Source organism: Urocitellus parryii, chromosome X (assembly GCF_045843805.1).
Source record: "Urocitellus parryii isolate mUroPar1 chromosome X, mUroPar1.hap1, whole genome shotgun sequence".
NCBI classification, from domain to species: Eukaryota; Metazoa; Chordata; class Mammalia; order Rodentia; family Sciuridae; genus Urocitellus; species Urocitellus parryii.
In genome coordinates, this window is record NC_135547.1 from 87,782,703 (window position 1) to 87,797,716 (window position 15,014).

The following is a 15,014-nucleotide window of genomic DNA, read 5'->3' on the forward strand; positions in this document are numbered from 1 at the left end:
CCCACCCCATCTTCCCCTGTCTCCTTTCCTCCTCCTGGGTTCATGTTGTAATAAAGAAGATTGTTGGTGTGTAATTAATTTGTTCAAAAGGAAAAAAAAAAAAGCAAAACAAGAAACTTGGTTCCAACTGAAGCCTATTTTAATTTTATTTTATTATAATTTTCCTCTTGTTAGAAATAAAACCCTTAGCAACGTTTTTTGGAAACATGTTTCTGAAGTGCATTTCTCTTCGAAGGGGAGAATGGTGCCTCCCTCGTCTGTCAGTGGAGCAGCTGTAGTGCTAGCAGGATTCTGGGGCTGAGGACAGGGAGCCCAGGGTTCAGAATCTTAGTCCCACCAGCTTCTCTTTAACCTGGGCAAGACATTCCAATCAGGTGGGCTCTGGCCCTGCCCACCTAACCTCCAGCACAATAGCCTCCACCAGCTTTGTGCCCTCATCTAAGCCTCTAGTTCCCAGAGGAATTTTTTTTTTCATGGCTTTATTGAGGTACAGTCTTCATGCTTAAAATTCACCTGTTTGAAATATGTGATTTGTTCTGTCAGATAGTTGTTTCTACAGTATGGATCTGACCGTATCACTACTGCTTAAAACTTTGTGATGCTTCATTGCCCTTAAGATAAAGATTATATTTAATGTCATTCTTTCTAGAATGCTTTCCTGTTTAACCTATATGCCGTATTCAGGGACTCATCCCTGATGTTTCTCCACTGGTTCTTTCTGCCCCTGATCAATGGGGACTAAAGCTCAAATGTGTGGTTGGCTATTTGCAATTCCTGAGTTTACTTTTTTTATTTGCTTTATTGAGATAAAATTCACATACCATATAGTTCACCCACTTAAAGTGTACAATTCAGTGGCTTTTAGTATATTCACAGAGTTGTGCAACCATCGCTGCGAAAAAGTCTAGAATGTTTTTATCACCCTCAAAAGAAACTCCACACTCCTTAGGTGTCCTTCCCATCCCCCTGTTTGCTCATTTTTGACATTTTATATAAATGAAATTATGCAATATGTGATCCTTTGTGTTTGGCTTCTTTCACTTGGCATAATCATTTCAAGCCCATTAATGGTCCTACAATAGTTGGGTGGATTTTTCCCTTCTGAGCCTTGAAGTCTTTTAAGATGAGGGTGCTGGGCTAGATCAGGGACCACCCCTGGAGATTACTGACACGTTTTTGTGAGTGTCTGCATGTGTTTTTCAGGTAAATAGACTAACCAACTTGCATCAGATTCATAAAAGGATCCTTGACCCTCCAGAGGCTAAGAACCATTCCTTGTGGTCCTGAGTGTTCTGTGCTCAGGACATAAGGACATAGAGGAGGAATCAAGAGCATAGAAACTGCTAAGTCAACCAGCTTCTCTTCATGCTTGGTTCCTAGAGGGCTTTCCCTCCTTTCAAGGGGCTGCACAGAGGTATTAGAAGCTAAAGGCCAGGTCCTGATCCCTAGCCCAGGAATACAGCACATTGCCACTCTATTTTGTCCTTTTTCATCTGTGTGTTTGGAGAGTTCCATTTGCTCTATTTCTTTCCCTACCCAGGATTTCCAGGTGATAGGAACCTGGTGATGAATTACAAAGCACGCCCTCTTGTGGCAGCTCTGAGTGGTGAGAGGGCTTGTCTCAGCCCTCTGTCGCCCAGTTTTATTCCAGGTTCCAGTCCAGGGAAAAATCTGGCTTTTTATCTGCCCACCTGTCTAAAATTGATCCTGAAGAAAAGAGGGTAATGACAGACAAGAAAGACCTGGGACAGGGACAGAAAGGGGCTCAATCTTGGCAATTAATCACCACTCCAAGGCAGCTAACCACTGGAAGAAGTGGCCAGACAGGAAAGGAAGAGATGATGCAGCAAGACCCAGGCTAGAGAACTGCTTGCCTGAGGTGAGGGTCTTTCAGTTTATGGGCCCATCCCTCACTGATTGGCAGACACCCTTTCTCACCTTGGCACTGCCCTGCCCCATCCCTCTTACTTTATGCCCCCTTTACAGTGGACATGTATCCCTTGAATTCTACAGAAAAGGCTGTAGCCATCCTGCAAGACCCAGGTTAATTCTAACCTCTACTAGAGAACTTCCTTTGGTTCCACATCTGTCCCTTTCCCAGGCAGTCCCCTAGAAAGGGAGGGGTAACTGATGCAGGAGCCTTAGATCTGAGTGGGGGATAGGAGAATGAAACCAGGGCATTAGTATTGTCTCACTTCAAAGTTATTTTCTACTTTATAGAGACACCCTGCTCTGTATCCCAGATACTACTTTGCCCCTCAGTATGTCTCTTTAGTCTGCAGGTGACAAGGGGATAGGAAGACACATTAGTGAGGACTATCCCGTTTCTCAGGCTTAACTGAACCCCCCCCCCTGCTATTAGTGCCTCCACTGTGCCTTAAATGGTGTCTGAAACACTAGGATTAATGGGTTTCCTCCTACCCTCTGTTCCCCATACTGGGAGTTCCTGAAGGGAAGGTGAGGCACAGGCTTGAGTCCTCCCCACTTTTAGGCTAGGAACCCTGCAAAGTTGGCTCAGAAGAAGGCAGACAGAAGCAGCAGTTGGAATCCCATACCGTGCATGTGAACCTCCTTTTTGCATTGCAAAAAGTTCCAGATGGCAATCTATAGTGGTAGTAATTGGGTTTGAGGTCCATGGTCAATTGGGCAGGCATTAGGCATGCTTCCAAGAAGACCTGAAATTGTGAGAGAAAAGGGATACCAAGCCAGAGAAATGGGTTCCCTCCCCTAGAACACTCATATTCTAGCAAAGGGAAACAGCCCCTTGTGAACTCCCTCCTGGGTGCCAAGTTCCACATGAGATATTTCAGAGTCCTTGATAGACACATAGGAAACAGACCTCTAGAACAGGTCAGGCCCAGGTATTATCAACTTGATAGGGCTGGGATGTTCACTGTTTCTGTGAATCTAAGCTCTGCCTGTCAGAAGGTTTCCAAAGTAAGTGGTCTGCCACCAGGAAGTAGTTCATAGTGGGAACCCAGCATTGATCTCTGCTGTTGGTAGGCTGGGAACTCAGCAGTGCTATACATATTGGCCTTGGTAGGTAGAAGCCTCTGTTGCTGAGGTTCTGCATAAACTCCATGCCTGTCTGTATTATGTACTGCTGTGTCACAAATTACCTCAAAACCATAGTGGCTTAAAACTAGCATTTATCTCATAGTTCCTGTGGGATAGAGTTTCTATTTCAGGGCCACTCACAGCCTGCAATCAAAGTGTCAACCAGGGCTGTAGATCTCAAGGCTCCACTGTAGAAGGATCTGTTTCCAAACTCCTTCACAGGGTTATTGGCAAGATTCAGTATTTTTTGCTGGCTCTTGGCCAGATACCACTCTCAATTCCTTGCTATGTGGATCTTTTCATAGGGCAACTTGTTTTGTCAGAGCAATCAAGTGAGATGAGAGAGAGATAATGTGTGCCCACGTGCGAGACAGAAGTCATTCTTTATAACCTATCACTTTTGCAGTAGTCTATTCATTAGAAGTAAGTCACTAGGTCCAGACCACACTGAGTGGGAGGGATTTACACAATGGTGCCAACAGTGAAGGTGAGGAACATTGGGGGCCATCTCGGAGACTGATTACCATTGGTCCCCAATGATTCATATTCCTTCCACATACAAAATATATTCATCCCTTCCCAAGTTCTCTAAAAATCTCATCCCATTACAGCATGACCTCAAAGTTCAGAATATCTTAATCAGGTCCAGGTGTGACTGAGGTGCCTTGGGTGTATTCCTTAAGTATGGTTCTTTAAATACTATTTTTCTCTATGTATAGATCTGTGAAACTTAAGAGGCAAGTTATCTGTTCCCAAGACACCCAACACACAATGGTGGAACAGGCATAGGATAACTGCTACAGATATTCCTGTTCAAAAGGTGGGGGAAATGGGAGATGGCAAGGGAGTTACTGGTCTATAATAATTCTGAAATCTAACTGGGCAAACAGAAGTTCCTTGATTAGATTTCAAGGTCTGGGAATAATTCTCAATGGCTCTTTGCCCTGCCTTCTGGGCTCTTGCTTCCATCATCTGTGCCTTCTTTCCTTCCTTCCTTTTTCATTAAGAGTAGCACATGTTTGCAGCTAAGCAGTTCGCCCAATCTGCTTACCGCCAGTAGAATTTCAGAGGTCCATTGACTTCTTTTTGTCTTGTATTGTGTCTGTAATCATATGCTTGGTATTTCTCTTCTGTTGGTGAGTTGGGCAGTCACCAGTGGCTATAGCCAGACTGGCGTTGGTGGAAGTCCATATTGTGGAGCCCATGTCCACCATCATGGCCATTTTGTTCTGGAGTCTGTTGGGCAAGGAAAAGGACGACAGGATAGAGGTTGGCTCATATTCACAGAACAGGTTATCTTGTCTGAGATCCTCCTCCATAGTGGATTCTTTCTGGTGCTCGTTTATGTGGGACAAAAATAACTCTCACACTGTATGTCCATTCTATGGAGGACATGGCCTTCCTGAAACTTACTTATTAACAATATTTCAACTCTATCCTTTTAAAATCCTTGACCAGGGAGCCAGGTCATTGGTAACTACTCATCAATGAGTTGTCAGCTATCTACATTTTTGACCATTTATGTGACCAGGTAGTTTTTCTACTGGAAGAATTTCCCTTCTTACTATCATCCAAGATCAATCTTAAGTGGGGTTATAATCCTGCAACTAGCCACTTCTGGCAGATACCAGCATATTGTATAGAACCATTTGGTTTTAAACCAAGATTAAATATTGTGTCCCTTAGTCATTTGGTCACAGGCAACTCCCATGACGCCTAGGTGTAGGTGAGAAAGAGATGGCAGTACAGCAGGTGGGGGAGTAAGATTACCTGTTCAGGCAGCTTACTTGTGTTTCCAAGACCTGATGTATAGACCTATTCTATTTGATAGTCGAATGCTGTTGCACAAAGATAACTTCATGGACCTGATGAGACAGTTCCAGAGATCAACATAGGCAGATCAACACCAAACACAGGTCAGCTGGTGTCCTGTGCTCAGGTGTTCACTCACAAAATTGATCCACTTTTTCATTTTTATTTCTCACTGCTTCTGGGATTTCTATATCATGATGTTGCCAATTCCAATGTTATCCTCCATTTCTTTAGTCTTTAAATAAAAAGTATGTTGTATCTCCTTAGTCTTTCCTGTTGATTTCCAGAAAAGGCCCTCAATCTGATCTTCCTCTCAATAATTTGTTCTTCTGCTATAACCCTCTATCTATATGCCATCTGTACTGTGTGTCTCAATAATGTATCCAGGAACTGGAGAAATCACCTTAGGATTTCTCCTGGGCACCATTTGAGGACTCAGGATGAAACTTCATGTATAACCTGATCCTAGTCTAACTAGTTGACCATAGTGAGTGGCTGGGTCACCAGGGATTAACATCAATACAGCATATCCAGTGTATTTTAAGATGTCTGGATATTTCCCTGTCCCCAGCACAAAATTATCCTGGCTGTAGGTCCCTGTGGGGAAAGCAGGAAGGGAGATTTTACCATATACACTTGTGAAAGTGTAGCAAGGTCGTTCTTCAAATGGACTCTCCCTTTCATTCAAGGGGCTTTATTTAGTCTGTGGACTGGGAAAAGGCTGGGACTGTACATTTTGACAACTATATCATATGCCACACCAGAAAAATTTGGGGGGGGGGGTTATATAATAAGTAGGACTGTCCATCTATTTGGTCCCAATAAAACCATGCTTAATTAGCCACTATTACAGATTCCCACAGGTCAAACCATTCTGATTACTGCTATGGTTCTGCTGTTCACTATAGGAACCAAACCCAACTTCTCTCTGAAGGTGATCCTATCATCCCCACTGAAATCTTCAAAATATGGTCACCATTGTACTATTGTTACCTCCATCCCAGCCAGCCAGAAGAGGAAAAGACCAGGTAGAAAGTTTTTAGAAGCTAAGTCTGGATGTAGTGCATGTTACATCTGCTCACATTCTGTTAGCTAGAACTCAGACAATGGCATACCCAATTTCAGGGACACTGGAAAACATAATCTGAATTTGTCCCTAGAAAGAAGAGGAAGAAGACTTAATGATCACCTAACCAATTTTTTGCCATATGTCATACTGTACTTTTCAAAGCCCTTCTAGAAGGAATAGTAACAGAGGATGAAATGAATGGGTTAGCATGATTAGTCAATTACAACATTCTTGTTGCCCTAAACAATTTGGATTCTTCTATTTACATTGTACCACAGATTTTCTGGCGTCTTAACTTCATTTAACACAGATTATTGTTGAGACCACATTTTAGTCAAACAATACAACAACTCAGAAATACTCATAGTTGCTTCAGCCTACAAAGTACATCTAGGATTGCTAATGACTGTACCTCTATTGAAAAGTCTGACCTCACCAAAATCAGATAAAAATAGCACAAAAAAAGAAAATTACAGAACAATATCCTTGGTGAATATAGATGTGAAATTCTCAACAGATTACTAGCAAGACAAATCCAGCAGCAGATTGAAAGTATTATATGTCAGGATCAAGTGGGATTTACCGTAGGAATGCAAGAGTGATTCAACATGAAATCTATCAAGGTAATACATCACAATAGAACAAAGAGAAAAAACACATGATCATCTCATTTCATACAGAAAAGGCATTTCAAATGCAGAAAAGGCATAGAGCTAATAAAATTTAGGAGAAATTGCAGGATACAAGAGGAACACATAGAAATTAGTTCTATTTTTATATTCTAGCAATGAATGATTAAAAATGAACTTAAAAAACAATTCCATTTACAATAACACCCACAAAAATAAAATACCTAGGAATAAATATGACCATGGATGAGAAAGACTTACACATTAAAAACTATAAAAAATTGCCGAAAGAAAATAAAGATCTAAAGAAGTGGAAAGATTCCATGTCTGTGAATTGGAAGATTTATCATTGTTAATGTTAATACTAGCCAAGATGTTAATACTAGCCAAGGTGTTCTATAAATTCAATGCAGTCCTCTATGAAAGTTTGAACAGGATTTTTGCAGAAACTGGAAAGCCAACCCACAAATTAATATGAAATTGCAAGGGACCAATAATAGCCAAAACAATATTGAAAAAGAATATCAAATGGCCAATTGATTTTTGTGTGTGATACTAAAAATTGAACCCAGGGCTTCACATAAACTGGGTAAGCCCTCTACCATGGAGTTAACCCTCCAGGTGGATAACTGATTTTTGACAAGGGTGACAAGTCCAGTAGGGGAGAAAATAGTCTTCAACTGATAGTGCTTGAACAACTTAATTTCCACATGCAGAACAACGAACTTGGACCCTCTACCTCACACCATATACCATTAACCCAAAATGAATCGGCGCCTTATGTTTAAGAGTTAAAATAACACTCTTTAGAAGAAAATAGGAATTGTTCCTTATAACCTTGGATGTGGCAATGGAGTTTTAGATATGATACCAAAAGCATGAGCAAAACAATAAAATAGATAAATTGGATTTCATTGATATTAAATTTTTTGTGCATAATAGGATATTATCAAAAAAGAGAAAGGACAATTTACAGAATAGGATTCTATATTTTTAAATCACATATCTGATAAGGATTTACTATTCAGAATATGTAAAGAGTTCATACAACTTAGCGAAAAGAGAAACAACCCAGTTTTAAAAATGGGCAAAGGTCTTGAATAAATATTTCCCCAAAGAAGATATAAAAATAGGGGCTGGGGATGCGGCTCAGCAGTAGAGTGCTTGCTGAGCATGTGTGAAGCGCTGGGTTCAATCCTCAGTACCACATAAAAATAAATAAATAAAACCAAAGTATTGTGTCCAACTGCAGCTAAAAAAATATTTTTAAAAAAGAAGATATAAAAATAGCCAAGAAGCACAGGGAAAGATGTGTAATGTCTTTTATTAGGGAAATGCAAATCAAAGCCACTATGAAAAACCACTTCATGTCCACTAGAATAGCTACAATAATAAATTTTAAACCCAGAAAATAGGAAGTTGGAGAGGATATGGAGAAATTGTAACCCTAGTATATTGTTGGTAGTAATGTAAAATGGGCCCTCTCTGTAAAACAGTTTGGCAGTTCCTCAAAAAGCTACCAGAATTGCCATATCACCTAGCAATTCCACTCTTAGGTTTACACTTAAAAACTTTAAAAAGGAACTCAAACATATAATTGAATACTAATTTTCACTGAAACATTATTCACGATAATCAAGAGGAAAAAACAACACAAGTGTCTTTCCATCAACATAAGAATGTATAAACAAAATGTGGTATGTACAAATAGTAGAATATTATTCAGCCATAAAAAGAATGAAGTTTGGACACATGCTACAATATGAAAGAACTTTGGAAAAATTCTAACTAAAATAATCTAGACGCAAAGGGCAAAGATTGTATGATTCCACTTTAGTGAGATTATCTGGGCTTGGCAAATTCAGAGACAGAAAGTAATTAAAAGGTTACTAGGGGCTAGTAATATGAGAGAATGGTTGTGAGAATTTCTTTTTGGGGTGATGAAAAGTTTTGGAACTAGATAGTAGTGATGATTGCACAACATTGTGAACGTGATTAATGTCACCTAATTGTACACTCAAAAATGGTTAAAATGACAAATTTTTTAAAAATTATGAAGAATTACTTTAATATTTATTTTTTAGTTGTAACTGGACACAATATCTTTATTATATTTATTTTTATGTGGTGCTGAGGATAGAACCCAGGGCCTCACACGTGCTAGACGAGCAATCTACCGCTGAGCCTCAATCCCAGCCCCCAATTTTTTGATTTTATATATATATATATATATATATATATATCCATCCACAACAAAAAACGTTTAGCTCAATGTAAAGTTACATTTCTTTCTCCTGATCTATCATCCTTAGAGTCAATTCCCACACATGTTACTGAGATTCCTGCCAATATAAATTAGCTAAATCTCCTTAGGTTTGTGTATGCATGTGTGCTTGCACACTTTCTCATAGGTGTCTACTTGTTCTCGGACGTGTGGATATCTGAATTCTGTAATGGGTCTAAAGGCAGCAAGGAGTGATATTGATAGCTCTTTGAGAAAGATTAGCCAAATTGTTTTTTTTTCTTTTGCGGGGGAGGTATTAGGGGATAAACCCAGGAGCTTTTTACCTCTGCACTACCTCCCCCTACCTTTTAAATTTTTTGAGATGGGATTGTTTAGGGCCTTGCTAAGTTACTGAGACTGGTCTTAGATTTACAATCCTCCTGCCTCAGCCTCCTGAGTCACTGGGATTAATTAGCCAGATCTTGAAAGGGCCCCTAAGTCATGCAAGACCAGCCCCATTAGACTGGGGAGGAAGAACAGCCTCTGGTGCCAAGGGACGCTCAGTGAAGGTTGGGGTTTAGGGCACTCAGATCTGTCCAAATCAACTCTGATATTTATATTCCAATTCTTTTTTAAAAAAATATTTATTTTTTAGTTGTAGTTGGACATAATACCTTTGTTTTATTTATCTATTTTTATGTGGTGCTGAGGATAGAACCCTGGGCATCGCACACGCTAGGCAAGCTGAGCCACAACCCCAGCCCCTCTATTCCAATTCTTAAGGTCCCACTGTTTCCCTAATTAGTAGCCTTATTTTCACATAAGAGACCTGGAGGTCCTGTGAGTTCAATCTGCATTGGAAGTTAGCAACCTACAGGATTTAGCTTATGTCTGATTTCAGTCTGCATCAGTCCTGGGTTTAGAAGAGATAAACAGATTTCTTTTTTAACCATAAACTTTATTTTTAGAGTTGTTTTAGGTTCACAGTAAAATGGAGTGCAAAGTACAGAGAATTTCCATATACCCCCTGCTCCCACATGTGTACAGCCTCCCGCACTATCTAAATCTCACAACAGAGTAGTGCATTTGTTACTGTTCATGTTCATAAACTCATATTGTCGTATCATCAAGTCAATAGTTTATATTAGGGCTCAATCTTGGTGTTGTACATTTTATGGTTTTTGACAAATATATAATGACATGTGTCTACCACTACAGTATCATACAGAGTAGTTTCGCTGCCCTAAAATGTCTGTGCTTCACCTATTCATGTGTCTCTTTCTTCTAACCCCTGGCAACACTGATCTTTTTACTGTCTCCGAAGTTTCATGTTTTCCAAAATGACATTATTCAGGAATCAGAGTATGTAACATTCTCAGATTTTCTTCTTTCACTTAGTAATACTCATTTAAGTTTCCTCCATGTCACTTTATGACTTAATAGCTCATTTCTCTCCTCCTTCCCTCCATCCCTCCCTTCCTCCCTTCCTTTCTTCCTTACCTTTCTTTTCTTCAAACTGGGAATTGAACCAAGGCCTCAGGCATAGGAAAGCACTCTGTCACTGGACAGCTCACTTCTTTCTCCTTCTTCTCAGTGCTGGGGATTGAACTAAGGGGCACTTTACTAACTACTGAGCTACACCCATAGCACTTTTTAACTTTTATTATGAGACAGGGTCTTGCTAAAGTTGCCCAGCCTTCCCTGGAACTTGTGATATTTCTGTCTCAGTTTCCAAAGTGGTGGAGATTACAGGCATGCACCACTGCACCTGCTCATTTCTTTTTAGCACTGAATAATATTCCATTGTCTGGATGTACCACAAATTTCTCCATTCACCTACTGAAGGACATCTTGGTTGCTTCAAAGTTTTGAAAATTATGAATAAAGCTGCTGAAAACATTTGTATGCCGGTTTGTGTGGATATAAGTTTTCAACCCACTGGGAAAAAATATCCAGGAATGTGAGTATTGGACTATATGGTAAGAGAATGTTTAGTTTTGTAAGAAACCGTCAAACTGTCTTCCAAAGTGGCTGTACCATTTTGCATTTCCACCAGCAATGGCTGAGAGTTACTGTTGCTCCCAATACTCATCAGCATTTGGTGTTATAAGTATTCTGGATTTCAGCTATTCCAACAGGTATGTAATAGTATCTCATTGTTGCTTAATTTGCATTTCCCTGCTCAGTGAAGGTTGGGGTTTAGGGCACTCAGATCTGTCCAAATCAACTCTGATATTTATATTCCAATCCTTTTTTAAAAAATATTTATTTTTTTAGTTGTAGTTGGACATAATACCTTTGTTTTATTTATCTATTTTGTAAAGCATCTTTTTCATGTGCTTCTTTACAATTTGTACATCCTTTTTTTGGTGAAGTATCTGTTTAGGTCTTTTACCTATTTCTTAATCGGGTTGTGTTCTTTTCCAAAATTAAATTTATTTTTTAACTGATACAGGAGAACATAAAATTGTTCAAAGGCTGGAAATGTAGCTCATTAGTAGAGTATTTGCCTAGTTTGTACAAAGCCCTAGTTTGGTCCCCAGTACTGCAAAAAGAAACTGTACATAATGATGGGGTAACATGGGATGTTTTGGTACATGTATATACTGTATAATGTTTAAATCAGGTTAAATTTATCTATCTTCTCAGTTATTATTTCTTTATGGTGAAAACTTTCAAAATCCTTCTAGCTTTTGGAAATGTACTGTACATTATTTTTATCCATAGTCCCCCTATTGTGCAGTAGCACATTAGAACTTCTCTTATGTAACTAACTCAGAAACCCATCTGTCATCTTCTCTGTATATCCCTGCTATTTTCCCCTGCCTCTGGCAACTACCTTTCTACTCTCAATTTCAATGAGATCAAGTTTTTAGATTCTACATATGAGTAAGATCATGCAGTACTTGTCTTTCCATGCCTGGCCAATTTCCTTTAACATAATTATCTCCAGTTCTACCTGTGTTGTTGCAAATGACTAGATTTTGTTCCTTTTTATGGTCATATAGTATTCCACTATGTATCTGTACCATGTTTTCTTTATCCATTCATCAGTTGATGGCCATTTAAGTTGTTTGGAGTTCTTGGCTACAGTGAATAATGTTGCAATAAATATGGGGTTGCAGATGCCTCTTTGACACACTTATTTCATCTCTTTGGGATATAAATTCAGGAGTGGGAGTGTTGTTTGTTTTTTTTTATTGTTGAGTGTGAAGAGTTATTTGTATATTTTGGATACAAGTTCTTTATCAAATATGACCTGTAAATATTTCCTCCCAGTCTGTAGCTTGTTTTCTATTCTTTTGACAGTGTCCTTTGTAAAATATGTCATTAAAAATGTCATTAAAAGATCTAATGAAGTCCATCTTATCAATTCTTTCATGGATCATGCCTTTGTTGTTATATCTAAAGTGTTATCACCATACCCAAAGATCATCTAAATTTTCTGCTATTATTTTCTAAGAGCTTTTTTTTAGTTTTGTGGTTTACATTTAGGCCTATGGTTCATTTGGAGCTAATTTTTGTAAGGGTTTAAAGGAGATTTCTTTCCTTGGGGCAGTAAAGAAACTCCCCAGTGCCTTGAACTCAAAATCTAAAACTATGATCTTGCCTTTAAAAATGCTTTTTTAAGCCAAGTGCAGTGGCGTACACCTGTAATCCCCGAGGCTCAGGAGGCTGAGGCAGGAGGATTGTAAGTTCAAAGCCAGTCTCAGCAACTTAGCAAGGCCCTAAGCAACTCAGTGAGACCCTGTCTCTAAATAAAATACAAAAAAGGGCTGGGGATGTGGTTCAGTGGTTAAATGTCCCTGAGTTCAATCTCCAGTACAAAAAAAAAAAAAAAAGCTTTTTAAAATCATGTCAGCAAGGGACTGAGGCAGTAAAGTGCTTCCTCGCATGTGTGAGGCACTGGGTTCAATCCTCAGCATCACATAAAAATAAATAAAGATACTGTGTGTTCATCTACAACTAAATAAATTTTTTTTTAAAAAATCATGTCAGCAATATGTATTTACTGTTCATAAATAATCAAAAGATACTGCTTATATTATATTAAAACAAGGTACAGTTTCTCAAATGCATCTAGAGATAGAGAGTAAAAAGGCCAGTCATATGTATATTTTAGTATACTCACATCTACACATTTACCTTCAGGTCTAGTACAGGTAGATGTTCTCCATACTGTGTTTCAAAAGCAACATATTCTGACTTGGAGCACTTCTAAGACAAAGAACATGTTGAACATGTCTCATACATAAATAATACACTGACATAGAAAGAATAAAGTGTTTCTTCAACCATTCTGCTGAGCTCAAGTAAAAAGCACATTAAGCCGGGCATGGTGGCACACACCCTTTACTCCAACAATGCAGGAGGCTGAGACAGGAGGATTGCAAGTTTGAGACCAGGCTTGGCAATTTCGTAAGACCCTGTCCCTAAATAAAAGGGCTGGGGATGTAGCTCCGTGGTAGATCACTCTGAGTTTAATTCCCAGTAAACCCACCCCCCCCCAAAAAAAACACTAGATTGGAAAGAAAGTGTACAGTGGGCCTATTTAATTCTTACACTAAAACATTTGACAACTTACTTATTAAACACTGAATTAAGTCATCTTAAACCAAATGATATACTAATTATTACATCAAACAGGAACTTTATTGTTCTTTGGGTGTCTATGGATAAAATTTCAGATGCAAAAAATATTATTTACCTGAAATATCACATGTATTACAACTGGCGGGTATTCATATAAAATTGTTTCCTGTTTTACTTACTTTTAAATTTTTGGACATAACCACATACAGGAAAGGGTATGAGTAAAAAAAAATTTGAAATAAAAAATAATTAAAGTACAGAATGTAATAGATGGAATAAACAGTAGATTTGACTACATTTGTAGAATGAATAAGTGAACTGGAAGATCAGATTTTTCATAGCTAATACTTCCACTTTTCTATGCCTGAAGGAAGATCCCACATGAGCTATCTGAACAGCTGAGTAGGGGTTTGTTTGAGAAGGAGGATGAAAATCCTGCTGAGATCTGAGCAATAGTTAAGGTCCAGAGAACAGACAGCGGGCGGGGGCGGGGGGCCCATCTTGTCCTGCTGGGAATGGCTGGGGCATAGAAAGTAGGATGTGAGGGAGATAAGGTGGGGGAATGCAGGACTTTGTATACTTTATAGAGCTAGGGTCATTGATTCTGGTGGGGAGTGCCCTGACTTGTGTCCTCTGCAGACTGTTATGACCTCTGGAGAGATAGTAGTCTGAGGAAATGTTGGAGGACACCCAACTCTTTGAGTTCAAGAGAATTCCCCCATTCAATTCATGTTCCAGGTCCATTCTTTGTCCCTTGGAGTACTTGCCAGCCACCACCTCCTTTTTTTTTATTAATATTGTTTTTAATTGTCAATGGACCTTTATTTTACTTATTTATATGTGGTGCTGAGAATCTAATCTAGTGCTTCACACATGCTAGGCAAGCGCTCTGCCACTGAGCTACAGCACCTACCCCAGCCACCTCCTTTCTTTCTTGGGAACAAAGATAAGTGAAGAAGGAGACCTAGTCTAGAGGGGCTGGGAATTGAGGTCGGCTATGGAGGGACTCAAGCAATGGAGATGTCTTTGGGGCCAGTTCCTTTCTGACAATTTCATCCCCTCAGTTATTGCTAAGAGGTGCTGCTGAGGACCTCCCTTCAGCACCTCCTTGTTCTTTGGATGATGTCATTCCCTGTTTTGTCTTGTGATCAGACAAGAGGGTAGGTAATGAGCTAGGCATTTCCCCTTGTTATTTTTTGAGACAGAGTCTCAATAAGTTGCCCAGGCTGGTCTTGAACTTGTAATCTTCCTTCCTCAGTTTTCACAGTCATTGGAATTATAGGCATGTGCCACTGTGCCCGAGAGTAGTCCTTGTTCTTTACAAATTACCCAGTTTCAGGTATTCTGTCACTGCAACAGAAAATAGACTAAGACACGGATATTCAACATTGTCCATTATGATAGTTAATTTTAGGTGTTGACAGGGCCATGGCATGCACAGATATTTGCTCAAACATTATTTTGGATGTTTCTATAAGAGCATTTTTTAAAAAATATTTTTTTTTAGATGCATGGACCTTTATTTTATTCATTTATTTATATGTGGTGCTGAGAATCGAACCCAGTGCCTCATACATGGTAGGCAAGTGTTCTACCGCTGAACCTCAGCCCCTCTATAAGAGCATTTTTA

General features: G+C 39.2%; 1 protein-coding gene and 1 long non-coding RNA gene across 4 annotated transcripts in view; one reads left to right on the top strand and one right to left on the bottom strand.

Moving 5' to 3' along the window:
• Kdm5c (lysine demethylase 5C) overlaps positions 1-12,141 on the top strand; it is a 45,315-nt gene extending 33,174 nt beyond the window's left edge. Inside the window, exon 26 of the mRNA XM_077793923.1 lies at positions 10,578-12,141. Coding sequence (XP_077650049.1) covers positions 10,578-10,583 — 6 coding nt within the window. The 3' untranslated portion in view covers positions 10,584-12,141. The remainder of the gene's footprint in view (positions 1-10,577) is intronic.
• Positions 88-15,014, bottom strand: part of LOC113195779 (uncharacterized) — a 70,539-nt gene continuing 55,612 nt past the window's right edge. For 2 of the 3 annotated variants that reach the window (XR_003302461.2, XR_003302460.2), the window contains one exon: positions 88-4,293. This is a non-coding gene — a long non-coding RNA (uncharacterized LOC113195779). The remainder of the gene's footprint in view (positions 4,294-15,014) is intronic. The other variant, XR_013342572.1, reaches the window with a different exon arrangement.